The sequence below is a fragment of the Equus caballus genome, chromosome 12 (assembly GCF_041296265.1).
Source record: "Equus caballus isolate H_3958 breed thoroughbred chromosome 12, TB-T2T, whole genome shotgun sequence".
Taxonomy (NCBI): domain Eukaryota; kingdom Metazoa; phylum Chordata; class Mammalia; order Perissodactyla; family Equidae; genus Equus; species Equus caballus.
In genome coordinates, this window is record NC_091695.1 from 35,943,427 (window position 1) to 35,969,137 (window position 25,711).

Below are 25,711 nucleotides of genomic sequence, written 5' to 3' on the forward strand. Positions count from 1 at the left end.
CCAGCTGTGTCATCTTGGGCAAATCTCTTAGATCCACTGGCTTCTAGTCCCCACCTGGAAATTAATGGTATTGAAACAGATGATCACTAGGTCCTTTCCACCACAAATGATTCCAAGTTCATTAAAAGAAAAGCTATAATCATGAGATCATAGTAGGACCATGAGGAAGTGTGGAATTGAATTAGAAGGGACATGGCAAAGTGGGGCATGAAAAATTAGCAGGGGAATAATTCCATGGTAAACATGACTCCAGAGAGCAAGAGCCTGGGGAGTTTTCTCCCTCTAACTCTTTTCCCTTTTAAGTGGGAAGTGTTTCTTAAAATATTTTTTACTTTATTTTTTTAAAAAAGATTTTTTTTTTCCTTTTTCTCCCCAAAGACCCCCCCCCAGTGCATATTTGTATATTTTTCGTTGTGGGTCCTTCTAGTTGTGGCATGTGGGACACTGCCTCAGCGTGGTTTGATGAGCAGTGCCATGTCCGCACCCAGGATTCGAACCAACGAAACGCTGGGCCGCCTGCAGGGGAGCGTGAGAACTTAACCACTCGGCCACGGGGCCAGCCCCTACTTTATTTTTTTTAATTGCGGCAACATTGGTTTATAACTAGTGGGAAGTGTTTTGTTTTGCTTTTTCTCTTCCTCCCTCGGTGTGGGGCCTTGCCCGTCTTCCTGTTCTGCACTCGCCTCCAAGCTCTCTGTATTGGGGTGGGCCAGACACCTGTAACAAATTGACTGCGCAGATCATGTCTTAAACACAGGATTTCATTTCCATCTCATGCAACAGGCCAGGGTGTATGTTCCCGGTCAGACAGAGGAGGAGGAGGGGATGGTAAGGAAGATCTGTTCCGTTCAGTCTCGCAGGGACCCAGGCTAGTGGGGGCTCTGCCGTCTCCAGCACATGGCTTCCAAGGTCTACCTGTCACCTTAATGTGGCTGGCTGAATAACGGCCCCCGAGAATGTCCATTCGGCAATCGTCAGAACACGTGAATATTACCTTATATGGAAAAAGGGACTCTGGAGATTCTCCTGGATTATCCGGTTGGGTCCTGAGTGTGATCACAAGGTCCCCACAACAGGGAGGCAGTGAGAGATTCCACCACAGAGAGGAAGTAGATGTGACAACACAAGCCTGAGTCTCAGTGACTCGAGCAAGAGGCCCCGAGGCACGGAATGCAGGTACAGGTGGCCTTCAGAAGCTGGAAGGGGCAGCGGGCTCTTCCTTGGGGTCTCTCTTTGGCCTTGACTTTGGCCCAACGAAACTGATTTCAGACTTCCGGCCTCCAGAACTGTAAGTATCTGGATTTTTTCAGCCACAACCTTGGTTGTAATTTGTCTCAGCAGCAACGGGCACGGATCCATCTTTGCCGTCATCCCAACCTATGGTAAGGGGGAAGCCGTGCGGGCGTTTTTACGGGCCAGAAAGCGGTGCATATCCTCCTCTCTGATGTTCCATTGTGAGATCCTGGCTATGTGGCCGCACCCGTCACCTAGAGAAGCTGGAAGATGTGGAGCTGGGCAGCCAGAGGCCCAGTGAGTCCAGAAGGAGGGCAGGGGATCCACTCTCTGCCACACCGAGTTATCCCGCCCTGCGTGGTGGTGTGGATGCCACAGCGGCTGGCCCGCTGGGGTCCTGTGTGGGCTGGGCAGGTTGTCCTCACTGCATTTGCCTTTTCGGCTCCTTGGACCAGGGTGGGCGCCCCGGGCCCAGCAGGCCTACAGCCTCAGCTCCCCACGTCACATTTCTATTCACTTCCGGTCCACAGAGACATTCAACTTGTTTTTGAGCACGGCTAAACCTTTTCGCTTTCCAAATTTGACGTTGTATCTGTCATGCTACTTGGCCAGCCAGTCTCTGCCACACACTCTCCTGACACGGTGTGTCAAAGGGGAGACGGGCGCCGCCTTTTGCCTTTTCGCCGGATGTGACTCTGAAGCAGTCTGTTCTCCATAGAGAGGCTGGATGGATCTGGGTGTCACAAACGGCTCACGCCACCCTCCCGCTGAAAGCCCCAGTGAGCTCTGGCTGTCCTCATCTGGGAAACGGAAGCAACAATACCCACCTCACAGAGAGAAAGTAATGAGTGGCTGCTTGCGGGGGCGGGGGAGCGGGGCACAGGGGTTGACTGCTAACAAGGTGGGCTTCTTTGGGGGGGGATGAAAATGTTCTAAAATTAGGTCGTGGTGATGGTTACACCACCCTGTGACTATATTAAAAACCACAGAATTGTACACGAGTGTATTATATCTTATGCAAATTACATCTCAATAAGATGCTCTTAAAAATAATTTTCAACTCATAAAGCTGTTTCCAGGGAAAAATGAACCATCCTGTATTAAAAGGATTACCTTGTATCCACAATCGCTATGTGGCCAGCTGGTCTGGGCCACACACTCTCCTGAGGGGCAGAAGCCACGTGGCCCGCAGGCTGCCTCCCCAGTGTTAGTTCCCCTCCTTCCAGTTCTGACTTCCTCATTAAGCCTACAAACCCCTCATTCTTCCCAGTCACTCAGTGAAGAAACCGCCTTCTGGGGGCCGGCCCGGTGGCACAGCAGTTAAGTTCGCACGTTCTGCTTCGGAGGCCTGGGGTTTGCTGGTTCGGATCCCGGGTGCGGACATGGCACCGCTTGGCATGCCATGCTGTGGCAAGCATCCCACATATAAAGTAGAGGAAGACGGGCACGGATGTGAGCTCAGGGCCAGTCTTCCTCAGCAAAAAGAGGAGGATTTGTGGCAGATGTTAGCTCAGGGCTAATCTTTCTCAAAAAAGAGAAAAGAAACCTCCTTCTGGAGCCTTCGCTCCGTACATTGACTCTGCGTGTAGGAACAGACTGTTTCCACGCGTGCTTTGCAGGCTCGCAGCCCGGCGGAGCTCGGCCCGCGCTGCCCGCGCACGCGCGCGAGGGAGGCGGCCGCGCGAGGGAGGCGGCCGGGCGAGGGGCGCGACGTGCCGGGGAGGGGCGGGGCCTCGTCGGGACCCGGATGAGGCCCCGCCCCCACCCGAGGAACCGGAAGTGGAGCAGGGCGCCTGGGAGCGGCGGGCGCGGAGCGGCAGGGGCCGGGGCCGGGGCCGGAGCCGGAGTCGGAGTCGAGTGGGTCCGGACGGAGCCAGGCGGCGGTGAGCGAGCGCGGCTTCCGCCGGGCGGGGCGGGCCGGCCCCTCCGCGGCGCTCGTGGGGCGCCCCCGGGCCCCGAAAAGGGAAGGAAGCGGCGGCCGCAGCGGTCTAGCCGCTCTTCCGCTCGCGGTTTCGGGTCGGCCGCGGGGGGAGCGCGGGCGAGGCTTCCCCAGGCGTGGGAGCCGGGGCCGGGGGCCGAGGGGTGGGGGCCGGGGGGCCGCGGGGTGAGGGGCGGGGCGCCGAGCGGTGGGGAGGGCCTGGTGTCGGGGAGGAAGGGGCAGTTCTGAGGTTTAGGGGTCCGAAGGAGAGGGGCCGGGGCTGCAGGGAGGAAGGGGAGGAGAGGGCCAGACGGGGAGGGGGTCTGGGGTCTGAGAGGGTGCCCGGGACCCGGGGGCTAGGAGAAGAGAGAGTGGAGGGGCCGAGGGTCGGAGGGGGGCGAGGTGCGAGAGAGGCCATGCTGGGAGGGGGTGTGATCCGGGGGGAGGGGCTCAGGGCCCAGGGGTTTAGGGGAGGGGCGTGGAGGGCCGAGGGGAAGGGGCTGGGGTCCAAGCGGGGCGAGGTAGGAGAGGGGCCCTGCGGGGAGGGGTCCGGGATCGGGGGCGACGGGATCAGGGCCCTGGGGTTTAGGGGAAGGGGATGGAGGGCCGACGGGGAGGGGTTTGGGTCCATGCGGGGCGAGGTAGGAGTGGGGCCCTGCGGGGAAGGACCGAGAGGGGCCGGGGTCTCCCTGGCGCCCGGGCGGGGCCGTCGCAGCCGCGGCTCCTGCGGCCCGGCCCGCACCTACAGGGAGGTTTAGCAATCAGGTCACTGGAAATGCAGCGACACGCGCAGCTGCAGACGGCCGAGAGGCTCTAAATTTGGAGCCATCCCTCTTCTGGCTGTGTTGGAAATCAGCAGAAAGGTGCTTCTGGGTTTTTGGTTCCGCTGTTGGAATCGCCTGAGTGTGGCACCAGGAACTCGATCTCCGCGGGCGGCCTCCCTGGAGCGGGTGCGGGGCTTCCTCCGCCCGCGGTCTGTGGACGTGTCGGGCCTGGGGGCGGGGGTGGGATGGGGGGGGTTCCGTTTCCCTCTGATCGCAGCGCTGGCGGCATCCCCACTGAGTGCGCCCTCCCCGGGCGCTCCGCTTGGCGCGGGGCTGCCTGGGCCCCGCGGCGCTCTGCCTGGCTAATCCCCCAGGCCCTGACCGCGGGATTCAGCCGGGCGCCGGCTGGCGGCTGGCGAGGGCTGAGATCCCAGGGCTGTGGGTCGGTGGGCCCCCCTGCCCGTGGCTGAGCGCGGCTGAGCCCCTGGCGCAGTCCTGACTCTCCTCTGGTTGGAAAAGTGCTCCCAGATGCTCAGGGAGCCGGGCAGAGTCCTAGAGGCAACTTTCAGACCCGCTGGAAGAAGGAGCCAAAGGGATGCAGAGTTGGTTTTGATCCTCTACCCCCCAGGAACTGGAAGTTACCCCCACCCCGTTCCCGCCCCACAGCTGACTTGTAGTGGAAGCATCTTGTTAGACTTATTCTTGAAACACTTTTGAGTGTATGTAAGTGGTGATTCAGACCTTTGCTCGCTGCCGTGCAGTCGGTGCTCAGAAAGTGTCTGAACGGTGAACTTCCGAGGTGGGAACGCAGTTCACGTCTGCCATCAGGAACGAAGTGCCCCTAACAGGTGAAAGGGACGCTGTAGACTGAGTCGAGCGTCACGCGTGGGTGATAGTGGGTGGCTCGTGTGTTTTAGAATGTGTGCTTGATCTCTTGCTGAGTCACACCGCGAGTCGTTTCTGTTCTGGTTCAACCAAGCGCCGGGTTAGCTCCTATCTGCTCCCATGCCGACTGCTGCGTGTCTCCACAGACTACTCCAGCGGCTTCGGCGGCAAGTATGGCGTGCAGGCCGACCGGGTGGACAAGAGCGCCGTGGGCTTCGACTACCAGGGCAAGACGGAGAAGCACGAGTCGCAGAAAGGTCCGCCCGGGCGGCGCCCCGCAGCCGGTCCACCGCGCGGCCTGCCCCCTCGCCGCTGCTTCCCACACGCTTACAGACATGCGCACTGGGGCGTTTCCCCTGTGTACGGCGGGTCACGTTATAGTTACACGGTTTTTTAACTCAAACGTTTGGCCGTTGTTGTTCCGTTCAGGTCAGCGTAGGGGTCTGTCGCGTTTTTGGTGACTGCTCAGTCCTTGTGGTGGGAAGATCCCGTAGTCTACGTAACCATTCCTCTGTGGAATGTACAAGTTAGGTTGTTTTCAATTTTCGATGTTAAAAGTCGACTGCATGAGTATTCTTCTCCCTGTGTCTTATGTACCTAAGTGGTTATTCAAGAGTAAATTCCTAGAAATAGAATTGGGTCAGAGAACACTGAATTAAAATTTCGATAGATTGCCAGATTGTCCTCAGAAGCCGTGCTGGCTTCCTTTGCTGTGGCGGCCTCGCGGGTCACTTACTGCCGTCACCCAGCGAGGGCTGTAGGTGGAGGGCGTTAGATTCAGTCCCTCCTGCAGAGGCCACGAACGGTTGGTTCTCCTCATTGTTTTGTTTGGCCTGTACATTTAGATTTTTTAAAATGATTGCCAACATATAAAAACTGAGAGCTCACGTATTTAAAAAAAATCCCAGGATTCTTTAAAGAACAAAACCAAAACCCAGCACTGGAAACCCCACTGGCTTGGCGTTTCTGCGAGGAGCTGGCCGTGGGCCAGCCCAGTGTCCCTTTGCCGCAGGCGTCACTTCCGTTACAGCAGGTGGCCTGCGGCACGGGGTCGCTGTCACTGCCTTCTCTCCCTCCCTCCTTGGAGCAGACCTGTGCTCCTCTGCCCCACGCGCACCCAGTACCTCAGGACCTGCTGCTGGATGCCTTGCAGTCTGCACTGACTTTCTCCCCAAGAGGCCTCTGGGGCAGAGGAAATGCCACTCTGGGAGGTCGGGGGCACAGCCCCAAGTGCCTGGGCAGGCAGGCTCCTCGGCAGCCCCAGGCCTTTGCGGAAGGGGTTTGCTCCGCGCGCTCGTGCGTTGACGTGCCCACGATGGAGTCCTCCTTTAGTGCAGAGGGAACCATTCCACTGGCGTTTCTGGAGGGCGTGTGTTTCTGGAGGGCGTTCCAGGTTTATCCTGTCTTTGCAGGCACCCCTGCATGCCTCTCCTTGTGCTGGTCCATGAAGCAGAGGGACCCATTAAAAGCCGGCTGCTCAGCTCGTGCTGATCCAGAAGCTTTGTAATAAACTGTTACTCCATGCTGTCTTTTGGAATGAAGGAAAGATGCTGCAGTTATAAATCTGCTGTCTTTATAGGACTCTTCCTAGTCCTGTTATTACATATGAGCAAGACTTTTAGATATTTTCTGTATCAGTGATCTTATAGTGAGCCTAAAAGATTTTTGGTTTATATTTTTTTTAATTGAGTGTTAAAAGTACTTTCTTGAAGCCTGCTGGAATCCACAGCTTGCTCGCTGGTTGTGTTGCTGGCCTGTAAACTGCTTTCCTTGTTTTTAGATTACTCCGAAGGCTTCGGTGGCAAGTACGGTATCGACAAGGACAAGGTGGATAAAAGTGCCGTCGGCTTTGAGTATCAAGGCAAAACGGAGAAGCACGAGTCCCAGACAGGTGCCTGCATCTTACCAGCTCTCCAGCCGGTGACCGTTAACGGGATGGGTGGTAACCAGAGCAGCAGGCAGAGACGGAGCGTAACCAGCAGCCCTTAATACGGACATCTCTCAGTTAAGCAGCCAGCTTTAAAACAGCAAAGCAGAAACACAGCTGTTACATGAGAGATCGACTCTTGCCAGTTGTTTTGGCTCTGACACCCCAGCAGTGCCGCTTGTGCTAATAGTGTCGCGTGTGTAAGTGGTGGGACTGTGGGGCTCCGGTTGCTGCTTAAGCTGCATCGCTTGGCGCTGCTTCTGTGGGGTCCCGTCTGCGTTTATTCGGAACGCTGGGATTACAGATGGGGTCAGTTTCCAGACGCTGTATGAGGAGGGCCTCTTGATGAGTGTTACCTAAAGTTTTACCGAAGATCTGAGAGAGAAGGGATGAATTGAGCGAATTGTGTGTATTGACGTGCGTTGAAAAACATGTTTTCTCTCTGTTGCCCGGGCTATCCGTTAATACCAGTTTGTGTCCTTTTTCTAATCCATTAGACTACGTGAAAGGGTTTGGAGGAAAATTTGGTGTGCAGACAGACAGACAAGACAAATGTTCTCTTGGCCGGGATCACCAGGAGAAATTGCAGCTGCACGAATCCCAAAAAGGTACCTTCATTTTGAATCTCCTACTTGGGATCGTTTCCCGAGTTTATTTCCCTTCCCAGGTCCGTCACTGTGCCGTGTTTTTGCCGTGTCTCTGTAGCAGTGGTGTTGTGTCTTCAGTGTGGGAGGTTGTCGTAGCCCTCCCGTGATTTGAGACAGCCCTTCAGCTAGAGGAGTGAGGAACCCCCGTCCCCTCCCACGGGAGGGCTCCCGCGAGAAGGCCCCATGTCACTGGGCTTCTGGAGCGCCGGTCACTGCCTGCAGCAGCTCTGGGAATGCTGTTTTCTGCCCTCAGCGGGCGGCCAGAGGGCCGACAGCGATCCAGTCCATGAATTGGTGCTGATAAAGCGTGCTGTAGGCTGTGGAAGGGGATGCCTCCTCTCTGCCCGGGAGTGTGTGCTTTCCACGACAGAACCATGTCCCTGGGAAAGTAGCACGTGGGGACGGGAGACCTCTGAGTGAGCCCCAGACTCACCCCGTCCTTTCAGCCAGCACAGATGGAGGTGGGGCTGGTACGCGTTGCCGTGCAGTAACCTCGTGTATAACGTGTCTCTTTCTTCACATGCGCAGAGATGCGTTCTCTTGTCTGCAGCGTGGGTAGGACCTAGAAAGAAACCTCAAAGCATGGAGTGGCTTTCCCGAATTACTTGAAATACATTTCCTAACCCGGTCTCTGATCTTGGCTGGAGTGTTAAGAGTTTGAGTTTGCCCTCTAACCTTTGAGCCCAGTTTTGACTGTTGCTGAGCCTGCGAGCTGGCTCTGCAGCCCCTGAGCCTGGCAGAGCTTTTCCTTTCTCTAAACGATGTACTTGATTCTTGCCCATGCTCCCACGATTCTAACCGAACTGTGTTTCCTCTCTCGGTTTTCTTCACTGTTGTGGGATTTCCAGGTTATAAGACTGGTTTCGGAGGCAGATTTGGTGTTCAGCCCGAGAGGCAGGACTCCTGTGCTGTGGGGTTTGATTACAAGGAGAGGCTGGCCAAGCACGAGTCCCAGCAAGGCACCGTTGCTCACCACCCCCCGCCCCCGCCTCCCCTCCAGTGCGGCCACTTCTAGCACAGACTTCCAGCCTCAGCCTTGCCAGCACCCTCTGTGCCCTCAAGGGGCACTCGGGCGTTGAAACCCAGGTGTATGCTGGAGCCATGGTCGCCTGCACTCCTCCCACCCCCATTCACTTGTTCCCTGGCACCATGGGGTTTGTGCTTGGCAAGACATGGCCGTAGTTTGCAGGGTGTGTTGCCCTAAACCCATAACGTGGCTCCATCCTGGAGCGGGGTGTCCCTGGTCTCCCAGCAGCCTTCTGCTGGAGCTCTTGCTGTTGACCGTGACTTACCTACTGAGTAAGCCACCTGACTGCCTCTGAGACGGGGAGAACCATGTTTAGTTCAGCCAGAGGCGTGGGTCACCGGGGGGCAGGGGCAGGGGCAGCCGTGTTCTGTGTGGTCTCTGTTTCATCGTGGTGGTGTTTTTTTGACCAGGAGTGGGAGGTGTTTTTCGTTTGTTTTGGTTTTTTTGACGACACCACCTACGTATAACTTCCCCACACAGAGCTAAACGGTATGTACAGGAAGCTAAGAAGACACAGGAAATTTCTAGGTGTATCTGTTGGGAGTCCACACGGTGAACACATTTCTCCTTAGAGCAGTTATTTAATTGCTGTCCAAATTCGGACTTGGCCGTTAGAACCTGGACACACGAGCGGAAGACAAGGACGGTCCTCCTTGCCAGGGCAGAGCGTAGGCTCCGTCCCCTGGTTGGGAACACACGGCCGTGTTCAGGCGAGGGACGGTGGACGCACCTGATCCGGTGCTGATCCGGCAGCCTGCGCGGAGATGGCCTTGGCTCTGCGTGGCCTTAAGGCCGTGTGACGGTGTGACTGTCACGGAGATCTGTGTTGCTACGTCCTAAGAGTTGGCTGGTAGAATTTCCCCATGGAATTTTTTTTTTTCTTTTAAAAAGCAAGAAAACAGCTGCCTCGAGCCTCTGCCTAGTCCTAGTAGGGAGGGAGCGGTGCCAGGTGGAGGACTGTGCTGTTGGAGTGGCACGCTGCCCCGCGCCTGTGCTGGGCCCTCGGCTCACTGCCTGCCAGCCCACACGGCACCCTCTGTCCCTCAGGAGAGCGCGGGGCGCATGCGCACACCCCTTTTCTGCTTCTCCCCCGCCTGTGTGCTGAACACCACGGGTAGAAACCAACTCAGCTTGCAAGTGAGGACCGCGCGGGGTGCGGTTCTGGTCTCTTTCTGCTCGGGGTGCGTCTTCTTGGGCTGTTTCTGGATCTGTTTGCATGCCTCTGCCCCGGGCACCTCGCTGGTCCTCAGCCTAAGTGTAAGTGTTGTGTTGTGCCACTTTGCAGACTATTCCAAAGGATTCGGCGGAAAGTACGGGGTCCAGAAGGACCGGATGGACAAGGTAAGGATTCCAGATCCAGGCCTGAGTGTCTTCTGCTGCCGTGTTCGGGAATTTAGGAGGTCCGGGAATTCGTGGAGCTCTTGGTGTGTCAGCGCACGGCTCCGTGGATGGTCTGGGGTGGGGTGTGGCTCAGGTTTTCAGAAGCACGAACGTTTAAGTCGGGCACGTGTCATCACTGATGGTGCCGATTGCTGACCTGTATGCCAGGCCTCGTCTACCGGTCACGGACATCCTCTCCGGTACCCCACATGGTTGTGCTGTGGGGGAGAGACTGTCCCTGTCCCCTTTTGCATTTGGGGGTCCCTGGCCAGGCAGGCTCAGTGCTTGGCCACAGCATAGCAGCAAGTGGCGGGGCCACCTTTGGAAGCCAGGCATTAGGCTCTGGGGCCAACACGAGACCCTTGAGGACGTGTGGCTGTTTGAATCCAAAGTAGTTAGCGGTAAACCGGCTGGAAATTGAGCTCCTTGGTCACACTGTCCATGTCAGGAGCTCAGTAGGCACGCGTGGCGGCGGCGGCTCTGGGAGCGCGCGGGTCTAGAACATCTGTATCATGGTTCATGGTGGAAGGTCCACGGGACAGGGACCGTGTAGAGGCAGGTCCTGCCCACAGCACCGCCTCCCACGGGTGTCCCGGGGAACACGCTTGTTTCTCACTGGGGACTTTGTCACACGGTGTCGGATCTCTGAGAGTCAGTCTTAAGTGTATCAGACGGCCGTTTTTCTAGCGTACGGTCCAGCCATAGCAGAGTCTACACTTAGAGCAGGTGTGGAGTTGTCCACACGAGGACACGTGTGGCTTGTATCTCCTGAGCAAAGACGGAGGCCGTCCTGCCTGGTCCTGTGCCCGGCCTGTGGTCAAGGAGAGCAGGGCCAGTCCTCACGGAGTTCTGCTGCTGTCAGGCTCACAGCTGACCACACAGAGGCCGTCACCCAGGGGCTCCACCACGTGACCACGCATGGGCCCTGGGAGCATGTGGCAGGCCCAGGGCTCAGGCTGAGGGGCCAGAAGGGTCCTGGGGAAGTGAGAGGCTGGGCTCAGCTTTGACGGGTGGAGCATGCCGGGAAGATGGGCCAGGAGCCTGGAGAGCAGGGGCATAGCGTGTGTGCAGGGGTGGGGGTGACGCCGCAAAGACTGTTAGGGTCTCACTGCAGAGGAGGGCCGAGGGGTGAGGAGCTGGGAGGGACCATCTCGGGGAGCCCTGCAGACTACGTACGTCAGGTTTCGTTCTTCATCAGATGAGTCCTGAGTGGCCCTCGAAGGGTTTGGCAGGCAAGTGACACAAACGGGATCTGTGTTGAGAAGACCCTGGTCACAGTGTGGAAGTGGATTGCGGAGAAGCAGCAAGGCTGTGGCCCTAGTTAGGAGGTGGCTTCAGCGGTGTGAGCAGGGTGCGGTGCTGGCTCGGGCAGGGGCTCGTGGCAGAGGGAGAGCGGCACTGACCTCAGCGAGGCGGGAGGTAAAGCCCCCGGCTTTAAGGGCTGGCAGGGGCAGGCAGGACTGCCCCAGGTGGGCGGTGGGCCTCTGCTGAGCTGGGGCGCCTGGGAGGAGCAGGGGTGGGTAGCTGAGTCGGCTGTGGGTGTGTCCGGGGTGGGCTACCCAGCAGGGCAGGTGGACGAGAGTGCGGCTGGACCAGAGGCAGACGGCCACTGCACAGATGTGGACGGAGCCGGGGTCAAGTCGGAGGCGAGGAGAGCCTGCAGAGTGGTGAGCGGGCCCAGGGACACACCTGGGGATGGCAGCAGTCAGGCTGGTAGAGGAGACTGGGAAGTGCACCCAGCAAGGTGGGGGGAGCCCACAGGGTCTGGTGGTGCTGGTCTGAGGGTAAACAGCTTTGGGGCAGGGGGGTCACCTGTGCCCAGCAGTGCTGCTGGTGGGGGCGACGTCTGGGCGAGCAACGTGGTAGCCCCAGGAGTCCTGGTGAGGGCATTGTTGTGGGTGTTGGGGGGCAGGTTGGGGGAAGCTGGCCTGCAGGGACCCGCACCGTGTGGGGAGGGTCAGTCGTAGAGTCGGCAAGCTTGGGCCCGCTCCGCCCACTGTGGTCCTGTGAGCTGGGCAGCGGTCAGCCGAGGGGATGGTTCTGTTTAAGATGGAAGAGACCAGAACGTGTAGGGGAGCCCAGGCCGTAGACAGGCATGTGGAGGGAGACCGTGAGGTGGTGCTGGTGGAGAATGTGGGGTCACTGAGACGCAGCCGTGGACGGTAGAGGCTGACGAGGGGGCCTGCGACCGAGGCAGCGTGGTGGCTTGGCGCAGAGGTTGGGTGAGCCTGTGTCTGACGGTGACTGTGGTTCCTGTTGGTGGTGTGACGGCGTCCGTGTTGTGCGGTTGGCGGCCTGAGGCTTAGGAAGGTGAGGGAGCTGCGCGGGGTCCCAGTGAGCTGCGTGTGGAGGGATTCGGGTGTGAAGTCCCTATAGGGGATGGAAACGGGTTGAGGGGTGTCCAGCAGGTGGGACCTGGGAGAGGTCGTGACCTTGAGTTGCCAGGCTGGACCGAGGGGAGGGAGGAGCAGGCGCCGCGTAGAGGAGGGCGGTGAGAGGGAGAAGCTTCTAGTCGGCAAGCGGGTCTTGGTGATGGGGGCGTGCTGTGGAGGAGGTCGGGCGCGGTGTGGTGGGGACGCTGCAAGCGAGAATGAGAGGTTGGGGGCCGTGTTTGCTGGAAGCCCCCAGGTGACGGCAGAGAACTGGCTGGGCTGGGCAGATGGGGGCGACAGGAGGGGCCCATGGGGAGGGTGCTGACGCCCCTACCCCTGAAGCCACAGGGCAGGCAGGAGCCTGATGGGACATCCGGAGGTGGGGGGCAGGGCAGGGAGTGAGTGTGAGAAGAGATTGTTCTGGAGAGAGGTGGCAGAGGCCAGGTCTGGTGGGCGGGTGGTCTGGGAAGGGAGAGCGCTTGGTCAGGGCAGCTGAGCGGTCGCACTCGGAGAGGGGGGCAGGGGGGCCAGGGTGGCCCGGGCGCCGGGCTCTCAGGCTGGCTGTGGCTGGGCATGGCAGACGGGTGGGCGGACAGCTGTGCTCTGGCCGAGCGGGGTGGCTGTGGAGGGAGAACGGGGCTCTGGGGGAGGGTGGGGGCCTGGCCTGTGAGTGCGGCACTCCGCGCAGGGCTCAGCCTGTGCCTGGAGGGGAGGGAGCTGCCACTCACAGTCACCCTCAGACAGTGCCCGCTAACTTCAGGTCCACGTCCTCGGGGCCCTGCTCCCCTGATTTGTGTCAGGAAGGCAGTGACTGTCGCACGCCCCAGGTGTGTCACTGGGAAGTGGTTGCTCACGAAGAAACTGAGGATGGCCCGTGGTTCCCAGAGCCTGTCTGCATCAGTGTCTGCGTCAGCATCAGCCTTGAAGGAGCAGCTGTCGCTGAAAGTGTCGTCTGACAGAATTGGGCCCCCGTACTCACGCTTGTGGGGGATGTGGACGGTCAGGCCAGGCGAGGCTTGCGGCACTGTGTCCCCTCCCGGGGCGAGGGCTAGTGCAGAACCCGCACCTGGTTTCTGATTGCGCAGGTGTAGATATGCTTTTGGGTTTTTTCCTACTCTTTTTTTTTGGAGCAGTTTTAGCAAATTTGAGAGGATGGTACAGAGATTTCCCATATGCCCCCCGCCCCCACCACGCACAACCTCCGCCACCATCCAGCATCCTCCGCCAGCTGGGACGTTGGGTACAGTCCGCGAGCCTGCACTGACAGGTCGTCGTCACCAGAGTCCACGGTTGACTTTAGCGTCCACTCTTGTTGCTGGACGTTCTGTGGCTTTGCACACGTGCGTAAGGACATGTGTCCCTCTTGCACTGCCCTACAGAGTATTTTCACTGCCCTAGAAATCCTCTGTGCTCCGCCTGTCCATCCCTCCTCACGCGTGTACTTTTTCTTCTCACGCTGACCCACGTCGTCACCAGCAAGTGTGTGTCGTAACCCTTTTCATGCCTCAGTTAACTTGCAGAACAGAGAAGGAGATACGAAAGCTTTGGGCTCCCCGGTGGGCTCTTTGGGAAGGTCGAGGGCAGGCTTTGCCGTCTGGGTGAGGTGGCAGCCGTCACGGGGTGTGAGGAGCAGAGAACAGTGCCTTCCTGATGTTCCTTTCCTGTCTCGGTAGAATGCTTCAACCCTTGAGGATGTCGCCAAGGTGGCCTCCACGTATCAGAAGACTGTCCCTGTCGAAGCAGGTGAGTCCTGGCGGACCCCCTACCGGCACTGTGGTTTTTCCAGGAGGAAATTCCACGCTCTTTGGTTGTCCCAGGAAAATGCTCAGGGCAAAGGGTAGTTGGGGGGCTGGCCCAGTAGCACAGCAGTTGAGTTCGCACGTTCTGCTTCGGCAGCCTGGGGTTTGCTGGTTCAGATCCCGGGTGCAGACATGGCACCACTTGGCAAGCCATGCTGTGGCAGGCGTCCCACATATAAAGTGGAGGAAGATGGGCACGGATGTGCGCTCAGGGCCAGTCTTCCTCAGCAAAACGAGGAGGATTGGTGGCCGATGTTAGCTCAGGGCTAATCTTCCTCAAAAAAAAGGGTAGTTGGCAGAATGTGCACTGGGAGCAGATGGAGCATGAGTGGAGAGATGGAGCTGAATGGGGAGCAGAGTCGTTTCTGTGTATTTTCAGGAAAGAAATTGACTTGCCTTTTGAGGGAAGATCCTCTTTATTCCTGCAGAGGGTCAGAGGCAGCTTTCCCACACTGCGTGTTGTGCTCTCCGGCCGTGGGGATCTGCTTTGGTGGGTGCCTCCCAAAGTAGAGCTGGGTTAACTGCACGTGTGCGAGGGCCCTTCTCGCTGCTGGAACCGCGTTCTGGGAGGGTCCTGTGGCACCTGCTGCTCAGACACGCTCGCTGGTGCCCCTGGACGCGGTCGGCCCTGGCTGTGACCCGAGGGATGTGTTGTAGCGCCTGTGCGTGAGCTGGAGTAGGCACTCTCTCCTTCGCTCCTTCTCCTCCTTGGGCCTGGTCCAGGCTGCCGCAGTCTGTCCTTTCAGGTGATTGCTCGTGTGAGGGCCTCTTCTAGTCCAGGGGTCTGCAGCCTGGGTCTGCTGCCTTTTCCTGTGAGTGTTTGTAGTGTTTCCCACCAGAGAAGGTAGGAGCGGGAGCCTGGGAGGTGAGCCGGAGGGGTGGGCTCCTCCTCCCTCAACCTGTCCTAGGGGGGCTGGTGTCTGAAGGCTCAGGTCCCTACGTTCTCGCCTACCAACTGGGCGACCCGTGACAGATGAGCTCGCTGTTCTGTGCCTCATGTTCTGGTCCATGAAATGGGGGTGGAGACACTCATCATGACTCTTTTTGGGGTAGTGACGAGGTAGAGTCTGAAGTCATGCATGCAACATTGATAAACCGTAAAGGTGTGTTTAACTCTGTGGACGTTCTGCCCGAAATCATGGGGGGGAATGTTGAGAACGTGGATAATCGAGGAAATTAACATGCAATAGACAGAAAATGCCGACGCGGAGGACGTGAGTTAAATAAGCCCTGCTGTCTTACCACGTGCGGCGAAGTCGGAATAAGAGCAAGTTTTACGGTTACCATTTACTATTCCTTAATTGCTGGAAAACTTTTAGACATGTCTCCTTCAAGTTTTTAGTAAGCTGCTTGTAAGTTAGCTTTCTTTCATTGCAGAACACACGCTCACAGACTACAAGGCATTTTTTCCTGCTATCTTGGTCTTCTTTTCAAATAGTGCCCTCCTCATTTTTTGCCTTAGAAGTTTGACCCCTGCCATCTAAGTCGCCTCAGCATCCACAAGATGCAGAAGGGATGGGCTGCTTGAGAAGAAGAAAACTTTTGATCATCGTCACCTAACCTCTCTCCTTTTGAGGTTCTCCTGCTGTCCCTTCGGGTGTGTTGTCCTTCTCTGTCCCCAGCCCCTGCCACCCGTCTGCTCTCTTCCTCCTCCCCAGTGAGAGCGAGTCTCCGTCGGCACAGTACTGCTCCCAGCAGAACCCCCTGGGCTGTGGAAGGGCGCTGGAGCACTCGGCTCCCCGACAGCACATGTCTTCTGAGTGCTCCCTCCTGGCAGGCGAGGAGAGTTTGACTTGGGTCCCGTACGCCTGACTCTCAGATCCTGGAAGCCCGCCTCTGGGAAGGAGTCTGCCTATACCCTGCCACCTTTGAGAGGGGCTGTCCTAGAGCCCGTGGCCTGGAGACATGTTTCTAGAAGTGATTCATAGACGAATCCGTGGCCCTGTGCCTCTGCAGTTCCCGGTCTCTCTGCAAGCCCACCTTCAGCCCGGCCGCCCAGCCCAGGCACAGCCCCTTCGAGGAGGCGCTCTGCTGCCTCAAGTACTTGTGGGTGCGTCCAAGTGACTTGTGGTGCTGGGACTCTCCTGGGGGGTGGGGAGGAGAGGGCTCAGATTCCGCTTCTGCCCCTCGCCGGCATGCGTCCCTGGGTGTGTGACTTACCCTCTCCGGGAGCTCAGTCTCCTCGTCTGAAACCTGGAGAAAAATCCAGCCTTCCAGCTGGCAGAACTCGTTCCTGTAGCTGCTGGATCAAATGGCCACAAGTTTAGTGGCTTAAAACAACACTCATTTCCTGTCTATAGTGCTGGAGGGCAGAAGTCCTAACAGGTCAGCAGGGCTGCGTCCGTTCTGGAGGCTGGAGAGGACGACGTTCCCTGGCCTTCTCCAGTTTCTGGGGCCGTCCGCGTTGCACCCTCTGCTTTGCTCTCTCTCTCTCACATGGCTGTCCCCCTCTTGTAAGACCCCGTGATGACATGGGCCAACCCAGATAATCCCGGATTGTCTCCCATCTCAGATGCCTAACTTCGTCGCATCTGCGGTCCCTTCTGCCCTGTGAGGTCACGTGTTCACAGCATCTGGGGCCTGGGATGTCAGCTTGTTTAGGGGCCGTATTCTGTCCATGACAGTCCTCGCTCTGAGCCCCAAAGATTCATGTCCGTACTACGTGCAGAATACATTCTGTCCATTTTAAAAGTCTGAGTTGGGTTTGGGTGGGACGGGGGTTGTAGCTGGGTAGTGGTACTGTTGCCTTGCCGACTGCACAGTGAGTAAATCCTGTGGCTTATGTGGTGGCAGCAGGAGTATTACGGGCCACCGAGGTCCTAGTTCTTGAGAATACTTGACTGATTGCGTGACCTTCACTTCAGAGCAAACTTCCCTTAAGACCTGCTGGTGTTCGGTCTCCGTGCTTGGTCCTCTCTGCTCTTTCTGCCGGAGCCGTGTTGCCGCGGAGGCGGCCTGGTGACCCAGAGTGTCCTAGGCGTGTTCTGAGTGCTGCGTGTCTGTCGATCACAGGAGCAGGCCAGAGCCGGGAAGCAGACCCCGCCCGCGTCCCCTGCTCCTCAGCCGGCACAGGAGAGGCCGCCTTCCAGCCCCGTCTATGAGGTGGGTCTTGCGTTGTTTGTGAGTGAGTCTCTGGCTTCTTGAAGCCATCCCTCCTGGGGCAGTGCCGCCACCGCGGACGGCGTGGGCTCCCTCCTCAGCTCTGCTAGGTGCCCATCCACAGAGGGCGGCTTGGCGAGCAGCCTCCTGGTGCTGGGGGACGCTCCCGGGCACACGGCCTGCTTCTCACCGAGAATGGCCGTCCTCACTGGGCTCCTGGACGAGGCCCCCTTCCTCAGCCAGCCCGCAGCCCCCCAGTGGGGTCTCCGAACACCGAGTGGATGGCTTCTGGTCCGGAGCTCACGTGGTCATGCTGCATTTGCGCTGACCCCGCTCTTCTAGAATCCGCATCCTGCGGCACCCAGCTGCCTCTCCCGCGTGGCCTCGCTTCACTGGAGCCCTCTCCAGCTCTCCCCTCCCTCAGCCCCTCTTGAACGTGTCCGCTCCAGAGCCTCTGTCCTTGGCCCTTTCTCCTCAGTTGTGTCGTCAGTGCCTAGTGCCTGCCTGTGTCCCCAGGGCCTGCTAACACGGATCCCCATGCTCTCTCCTGATCTGAGTTACTGAGCTGCCTGCCTCAGCTCTCCTTCGCTCCGTCACGGGGTCTCCGCATCTCCCTCTCTCGGGAGCACCCCTGCCACCACCGTCCATGGCCATACCCGGCTGAGCCCCGAATTCCATCCCTTCTCTGGCCCTGCGGCCACTGTCCTGGTTCCCACACCCGTCTTCTCTCCCTGGACATTAGCCCTCAAAGATCATTGAGTCGCAGGGGATGAGAACTAACTCATATCAGCTGAGGCATAAAGGGACGAGGATGCGGGGAGAGCTGTGGGCCGGGGCAGCAGGCCTGGCCTCAGGTCCACAGTCTCATCACCACCAGGGTCATCTCCTTGTGTTGCTGTTCCCTCTGTGTGGCGGCCGTGTCCTTCTGGACTTCTGGGCGGGTGTGTTGGATGTGGCCTTATAATTCGTAATCCAATGGAAAACGGGGACCTTGAGCCACCCCCCCCATCATGTTCCACTACTGGCCCGTCACTGAGCAGTTGGTTCTTGAGAAGGCCAAGATGGCATGCTGTCCCTGGCAGGGATGGGAGGTGGGTCCTAGATCAGCAGCCCTGCTGGAACCCTGTGCTGGGTGGGGCAGAGGTGGCGTTGCTGGAAGATAGGAGAATAGGGTGCTGCCAGTGTGGGATGCCCGCCGTAGCGCCCACCTGCTCACGGTGCCCCCACATGACTAAGCTGAGGGTGCGGGCAGCCAGCTCGTGCCCCCACACCATGGCCTGGCCTTTAATCCTCCAGTCCGTTCCCTTTGAATCCAGGGGGACCTTGCCAAAAGGAGCCTCTGGCTCTGTCCCTCCCTCTTTAACCCTTGAGTGACTCCTGGTACCTGGCCTGGAGGTGGAGTGCCCTCTCTGTGGCCTTCATAGTACCTCTCCCAGGCAGCACGCACTGTGCTGCTCACCCTCCATCGAGAGCTGGTGCCTGAGCACCGGCCCTTCCTGGAGCTTCTCCCCATGCCCCACCGCCTCTGGCTCCGGAGGGCGCCTTCAGGAGGACCCTCGTTGGAAACACTGGTGAAAGCCACCGTTGATGATCAGGAGTTCAGGACTTGGGTTCGAGCTTGGAAGTCCCGGTGCTTGTGACCAGGGAGTTGGTGATTTCCTCCTGCACGTGACCTGGTGCTCCCTCCCTCCCGCCCCTCCGCCAGAGGACTTGGTTAGGACAGAACCCGGCCGTCCGCGGCCTTGCCAGCTCTGGCCGTGTGATGGGGTGACATTGTGAAGCTGCTGGGTGGCCGTCGGAGGGCTGGGACCTGAAAAAGAAACAGGCCAGACCTGCCCCAGGCGACAGCCTGAGAAGCGCTCAGCTCGTGACAGCCGTGCGGGTTCCAGTTCCTGCAGGATTTGCGGGCGCTGGGGGGCGGTGAGGATGGGGGTTATTCAGGAAGAAGTGCCACGTGGTCCCTCTGAACACACTTAGCACGGTTAGAATCGAAGCCGTCTGCACACGTCGGCAGGTGTTGCCTCCTCTTCTCCCTGTCCATTTGCTCGGTCTCAGCTGGACCGAGAAGTGGTCTGTGTGTTTCCCTTGGCCGTGGCAGCGACCCACCTGGCCCATGTGAACTGTCTCCCTGGCTCTTCCCCAGGATGCGGCTTCGTTCAAGGCCGAGCCGAGCTACAGAGGCCCCGTGAGCGAGCCGGAACCCGTGTACAGCACCGAGGCCGCCGACTACCAGGACGCCGATAGCCAGCAGGGTCTGGCCTACGCCCCAGAGGCCGTCTATGAAAGCACGGAGGCCCAGGGCCACTATCCTGCAGGTACGGGGGGGGCCCCTGTTAAGTTGCCCTGTGAAAGTTGCCTTCTCTGATGACTGATCTGCCCCCCGCTGTGTGGTGCCTTCTGACCTGTCGTCTTAAGCCATTTCTCACTAAATGTGTATTTCCCATGGGTTTCATCATATATTTCCAATATCCTAATGAAATTTAGTGGACAAATAGGATGGATTTCACAGAGAAAATATTTTTACACACCAGCTTTATTAGAACACCTGTGTTTTGTAAATCCAATCTGTTTTAGGGGGTGGAAGACTGGAGGTTGACCCCTTTGGAACTTTGTCCTTGGCGGATGAGAGTTACAAAGCTTAGAGTCACACTGAACTTGTTAGTCCCGGTGTGTTGGCGTTGGGACCAGGGTGTCAGAGCCTTTCCTTCGGGAGCTGAGTGAGGTGTCATGGCAGGTGAAGGAGGAAAGCGGCACCTAGGAAAGTGGAGGGCACGTGGGTTCCGGGGGCCTCTGTGCTGTCTTGGTGCCATTTTACTTGCTCATAACAGGTGCCTCTGTGGTGCTTTCAGGTGGACCGAGTGGGTGCACACTTACACTCTCGTGATGGGTCTGCAGCACTGACTTAGGAGATGAGTAATGACAAGCTTAATGCGCTTCTTGGCTTAGTCAGTCCTTCTGAAAGATTGATTAGCCAAACATTTGGGTTTCCTTTTTTTTTTTTTTTTTTTTTAAATATTTTATTTTATTTTTTTTCTCCCCAAAGCTCCCCGGTACATAGTTGTGTATTCTTTGTTGTGGGTTCTTCTAGTTGTGGCATGTGGGACGCTGCCTCAGCGTGGTCTGATGAGCAGTGCCATGTCCACGCCCAGGATTCGAACTAACGAAACACTGGGCCACCTGCAGCGGAGCGTGCGAACTTAACCACTCGGCCACGGGGCCAGGCCCTGGGTTTCCTTTTTAACATCTAATTTGCGCTATGCAGGGCTATAATGCTCCTTCTCTGTTGGGTTAGAGAATCATTAAGTTTTTTGTCCTCTGAATCTTATAAATTACGAAGTTCGTTTAGGTCAAATTTTATTACCACAGCTTAGAAGGATTGGTCAAATTATGTTTTACTGGGATTTTCATGTATTTATCTTTTCAGTAGTTTTGTTTGTTTGGTTTTGTAGCTGTGTTTGTTTTCATGTAATTTGGGGCACTTACACTGAAGTGTGTGTCAGATACCGCGTATTTGATAAGGTAGTTTTTGAGAGAATGGTCTCAGGGGCCCTCGCAGGGAAGGGACAGGAGTGTGTGCAGTCCAGTGTGGAGCGGCGGAGGCCATCGCACCGGCGGAGGAGCCGGTCGCTCAGTGGTTTGTTTCCAGCCACTGCTCAGTGTTGTAGCCTGGAAATGCCTCGCCGGGTGGAGAAGGCGGTGACGTCAGCGGTCCCTGAGCCCAGCGTTTCAGAAACGCAGTAACCACTGAGTGAACACTTTCAGGACCCTTCCGATTCCTGGCGTTTGTCTCATGTTTCGTGGCTAATAGTGTGACCAGAGAGGCATGTGCTTAACTAAATGCATTTGTCTTCCTGGCACTTTATGTTGGCACGAAATGCTGTACTTATAAAAGATTTAGCTGTAGCATACATCAGAGAATTTCCCCAAGCGTAAGTGTGCACCTCAGTGACTTTTTCACTAAGTGAACACACTCTCGTAATATACCGCCTACATTAAGGAGAGAAACATGGCCAAGCTTCCCAGAAGCCCCCTCGTCCCCACTCCCAGGAACTGTCCCCCAAAGCCGGCAGTGGTCTTGGCTTTCCACCATTGATGACTTTCCCGTGTGCTTGACTGTCTAAGTGAAATAAAGTTATACGTACATTTGGTTTCTTGGTTCTTTCATTCAGTAGTACCTTTGTGGGATCCACTCGCGTTGTCTCGTAGCTTTGTTCTTTCTTGTCTGCTGCCCAGGAACCCAGTCTCTGAATTTACCGTCATTTATTCTTTCTGCCATTCTTGGGTATTCTGGATGTTCCTAGTTCAGACGAACGCCGCCCTGCATATTCGTGCTTGTTTCTTTGGTGCAGGTATGTATGCGTTTCTGTTGGTGTTCACAGGAGTGGCACTGCAGAGGGCCAGGGTCTGCGTCTGTCCAACCTGAGTAGACACTGCCCAAAGTGGCGGTGCTGCCGCCAGCCGTGTGTGAGCCGTCCGCCGTTCCCCAGCGCTTGGTGTCGTCAGCTCGTTCGTTGCGGCTGTCCGGTGGGCACCGAGTGGAGGAGGCTCAGTGTGCTGTGGGCTGGCCGCTGCCCGGTGGCCGGGGACGCGCAGAAGCAGACTCTTTGTGTGTGTCTGTTGGCGGTTTCGAGATCCTCTCTTGTGAGTGCTTGTCCTTTGCCCGTTTTTCGATTGGGTTTTCTGTGTTGTTTCTTACTGAGTTGAAGGAGTTCTTTTCATATGTTCTGAGTACAAGTTATATATTCTGAGTACATGTGTGTGTGGCAGGTTATTTTACATTCTTGTGTATGTTTGCCCTTTGGCTCTCAGTGGTGTCTTGATAAGCAGAAGTTTTAATTGTAATCTAGCCCGATGGATCAGTCTTTTCAGTAATATTGAATGCTCTTTGTGTTCATTGGAAGATAGTATCACAAAGATCATGAAGATATTATCCTGTAAAAGCTTTATGATTTTATCTTTCACATTTAGACCTGTAATCCATCTGAAAGTGATTTTTGTTTGTGGTGTGAGATAACGGCCAAGGTTCCTTTTTTTTCCTTAAGTGTATGCTATACAGTTGACCGAGAATAATTTATTAAACAGACCCTCCTCTCCCCAGTGCACGACAGTGTCGTCTGTGTCATCAGGCAAGTGACCGTAAATATACGGGCCTGGATCTAGACTCCGCTCTGCCCCGTTGGTCTTTCTGTCGTCTTTGCACAAGCAGCACGCTGTGTAAATTGCTGTAGATTTAGCCTGTCCTGGCATCTGGTAATTTGAGTCCCCCAGCCTCGTTCTTGTGCAAGGCTAGCTGGGCTAATCTTCACCCTTTACATCCTCGGTTAAAATGTAGAGTCTGCGTGGCCGCCTCTCCCCGGAAAACGTGCTCTGATTTTCACTGAGATTGCGTTTCATCTGTAGACTAGCGTGGGGAGAAATGACAGCTTCTTAATATTGGTCTTACAGGGGCCCACGCGGTGTGCGGCGGTTAAGTTTGCGCTCTGCTTTGGCGGCCCAGGGTTTGCAGGTTTGGATCCCGGCTGTGGACCTGCGCACCACTTATCAAGCCGTGCTGTGGCAGGCGTCCCACGTATAAAGTGGAGGAAGATGGGCATGGACGTTAGCTCAGGGCCAGTCTTCCTCAGCCAAAAGAGGAGGATTGGCAGCAGATGTTAGCTCAGGGCTAGTCTTCCTCGGAGGGAAAAAACATGGGTTTTAAAATCCATGAACACAATATAGCCTTCTATTTATTTAGCTCTTCTTTAATTTGTCTTAATACTATACAGTTTTCTGTATATATATCGTCTACATGTTTAATTACATTTATTCATAGATATTTCACATTTCTTATTTTATTATAAATATATTATGTAATTGTTTATTACTGTTATATAGTGATAGAATTGATTTCTGCGTATTCACTTGCTAAATCCATTTATTTCTAATAGTAATTCTTCTTGTATTTTGTAGGTGTTCACAAGTATGTCTGCAAGAGACAGTTTCTTTTCTTTTTTGTTTCCAAGTGCTGTACTCGTTTTTCTTTTTCTTGCCTCGCTGGCCTGGCTGGGACCTCCAGCACAGTGCTGAGTAGAAGTGGTGAGGGTAGGGATCCTCGTCTCCCTCCCAGTGTCAGAGGGAAGGCTTTCGGTATCTCACTGTTATATCTGATGTTGGCTGTAGCTTTTCCATAAATATTTTTATCGAAATATCCAAATTCTCCTCTATTAGTTTGCTAAGTGTTTTTTTAAATCATGAATTAAATTATTAAATTTTCTTAAGTGCATTTTCTGCATCTTTTGAGACAGTCCAGTTTTTTCCCTTTTATGTGGTGATTTACCTTTTAGTTTGCAATTCTAGAAGAATCCCAACCTGACCTTGATGTATTCTGCTTTCCCCGGATTTTGTTTGTTAATATTTTAAGATTGTTGCGTCTGTGTTTGTGAGAGCTTGGTCTGTAACTTTGCTGTCTTGTGTTGTCCTTGTTAGGTTTGGCTCATGCTCGTCTCCTAACACAAGGTGGAAAGCGTTCCTTGTTGATTCCCAGAAGAGCCCCTGTGAGACTGGTGTTTTCTTCCTTGCAGTTTTGGAAGAATTGACCAGCAAAACCAGCTGGTGTAAGGTTTTCTTTGTGAGAAGGCTTTTAGTTTCAGATTCAGTTATTCACGTGGAAATAGGATTTTTCTGATTTTATATTTCTTCTTGTGTCTGTTTGGGTAAGATGCTCTTTTTTCCTAGGAATTTGTTCAGGCCACCCAAACTTTCCGATTATTAAGTGTAATATGGTTCATAATATCCTTATTTTGTGCAAGATCTCTTGTAATATCCCCTTTTAAAAATTTTTGATATTGGTAATTTGTCCTTTTCTCTTTTTCTTCATCGGTCTTGCTAGTCTTATGAATTGTAGTAGCCCTTTCAAAGGACAGCTTTTGGCTTTATTGATTTTTTTCTGTTTAGTATTTGTTCTCTATTTTGTTAATTTATGCTTTTTTCCTTCCATTTGCTTTGTGTTCTGTTTGCTGTTCTTTTTTCTAGTTTCTTGAGATAGATGCTTAACTGATTTTGGCTCTTTCGTCTTTTCCAGTCTATGTATGTGAGGCTCCAGCTGGCCCTGTAAGTGCACCTTTAGCTGCATCCCGCAAGTTTTGAAAGCCAGATTTTCGTTCTCTCTTGTGTGAAAACATGTTCTGATGTTCATCGTGGTATCTTTTTTTACTCATAAAGTTTTTAAAGAATTATGTCACTTGACTTCCCAACGTTTGTGGGGATTCTCTGGTTAGCTTTTTGTTGGTTTCTACCTTCCTTGCATGAAGATCCCTGTCTTGGTCTTTTGGGGCTGCTATAATCAGATGCATAGACTAACTGGTTTATGAACAACAGAAGTTTATTTCGCATCGTTCTGGAGGCTGTGAAGTCCCGGATCAAGGCACCGGCAGATTCCGTGGCTGGTGAGGGGCCGCTTCCTGGTTCGTAGACGGCCAGCCTCTCACTGTCCTCACATGGCGGAGGGGGCGAGGGAGCTCTCTCAACTCCAGACTAATCACCTCGCAGAGTCCCCGCCTCCTGATACCATCACCTTGGGGCTGACGAATTTTAGGGGGACGTAAACTGTCAGTCTGTTGTAATCTCTACGTACACCCTGCATTATTTCAACGTTTTGAAATGAGTCGAGCTTTCCTAATGGCCCAGCGTACATTCATTTTTGTTAAACGTTCCTTGGGCCCTTGAAAATGTTATTTATCGGTGAGAATGCAGTGTTGTATGTATACCAGTTAGATCAAGTTTGCTAATCATATAATTTAGATTCTAGTAGCCACATTACATAAAGTAAAAAGAAATAGGTGAAATTAATTTTGATAATGTATTTTATTTAACCTAAATATCCAAAATATTATAATTTCAATGTGTAATCAACATGAAAAGACTACTGAAATATTTTGCCTTCTTTTTGTTGTGATAAGTCTTTAAAATCGGGTGTGCATTCTTGCAACACGTCTCAATTTGAAGTAGGCACATTTCAGGTACTTAATAGCTGCATGTGACTGTTTAGTGGGCAGCCCAGTTCTACACTCTTACTTTGTTTTTTTTGAGGAAGATTAGCCCTGAGCTAACATCTACCGTCAGTCCTCCTCTTTTTGCTGAAGAAGGCTGGCCCTGAGCTAACACCTGTGCCCGTCTCCCTCTACTTTATACGTGGGGCGCCTGCCACAGCATGGCTTGATGAGCAGTGTGTAGGTCTGCAGCCAGGATCTGAACCGCCGAACCCCAGGCCACCGAAGTGGGACGTGGGAACTTGACTGCTGCGCCACTGGGCCGACCCCTACACCCGTACTTGTTTTGGGTCTGTTTTTTCTATCAGTTACTGAGAGATGTGTCTTAAAGCCTCCCACTGTGATGTTGGCTTTGGTTGTTTCTCCTTTTCTATTTCTATCAATTTTTCTGTCTTTTGAGATCGTGTTGTGAGGTGCATTCAGATTTAGCGTTTTTATCTTCTTGGTGGATTGCACTTTATCATTGTGAAATGCTCCTCGTTAGTCAGGCTTCTTGCTGTCGAGGCTGCTTTATTTGATAGTGATCTTTGCCACATCGGTGTTCTCTTAGGTAGCGTTGGCCTGGGGATGTTTTGCTTTCACCTGTCTGTGATCTTGTATTTTTAAGCGTGCCTCTGTGGAGAGTATACAGCT

At 55.0% G+C, this 25,711-nt stretch overlaps 2 protein-coding genes across 19 annotated transcripts in view; one reads left to right on the plus strand and one right to left on the minus strand.

Moving 5' to 3' along the window:
• Nucleotides 1-2,991: 2,991 nt before the first annotated feature.
• PPFIA1 (PTPRF interacting protein alpha 1) overlaps nt 2,992-25,711 on the plus strand; it is a 112,459-nt gene continuing 89,739 nt past the window's right edge. For 3 of the 18 annotated variants that reach the window (XM_070229959.1, XM_070229967.1, XM_070229972.1), the window contains exons 1-8: nt 2,992-3,116; nt 4,947-5,057; nt 6,581-6,691; nt 7,225-7,335; nt 9,687-9,742; nt 13,827-13,896; nt 16,965-17,054; nt 19,195-19,366. In XM_070229959.1, coding sequence (XP_070086060.1) covers nt 19,331-19,366 — 36 coding nt within the window. In that variant the 5' untranslated portion in view covers nt 2,992-3,116; nt 4,947-5,057; nt 6,581-6,691; ... (3 more) ...; nt 16,965-17,054; nt 19,195-19,330. Of the gene's footprint in view, nt 3,117-4,946; nt 5,058-6,580; nt 6,692-7,224; nt 7,336-8,413; nt 9,743-13,826; nt 13,897-16,964; nt 17,055-19,194; nt 19,367-25,711 lie in introns of those variants that run through there. The other 15 variants (XM_070229962.1, XM_070229969.1, XR_011424047.1 and 12 more) reach the window with 10 other exon arrangements.
• On the minus strand, nt 3,222-4,204 carry LOC138916539 (uncharacterized). The gene is made up of 2 exons (XM_070229165.1): nt 4,064-4,204; nt 3,222-3,893 (listed from the first exon to the last, which is right to left on the minus strand). Exons 1-2 carry the CDS (start codon nt 4,202-4,204, stop codon nt 3,222-3,224), a joined length of 813 nt encoding a protein of 270 aa, XP_070085266.1.

Excerpts from the sequence above, each read along its gene's own strand:
- LOC138916539 (XM_070229165.1), bottom strand. The coding sequence starts at position 4,204 with ATGCCGCCAGCGCTGCGATCAGAGGGAAACGGAACCCCCCCCATCCCA. Across the intron at positions 3,894-4,063 it reads CCGCGGAGATCGAGTTCCTG|GTGCGGGCCGGGCCGCAGGA; the intron begins GTGCCACACTCA and ends ACCTCCCTGTAG.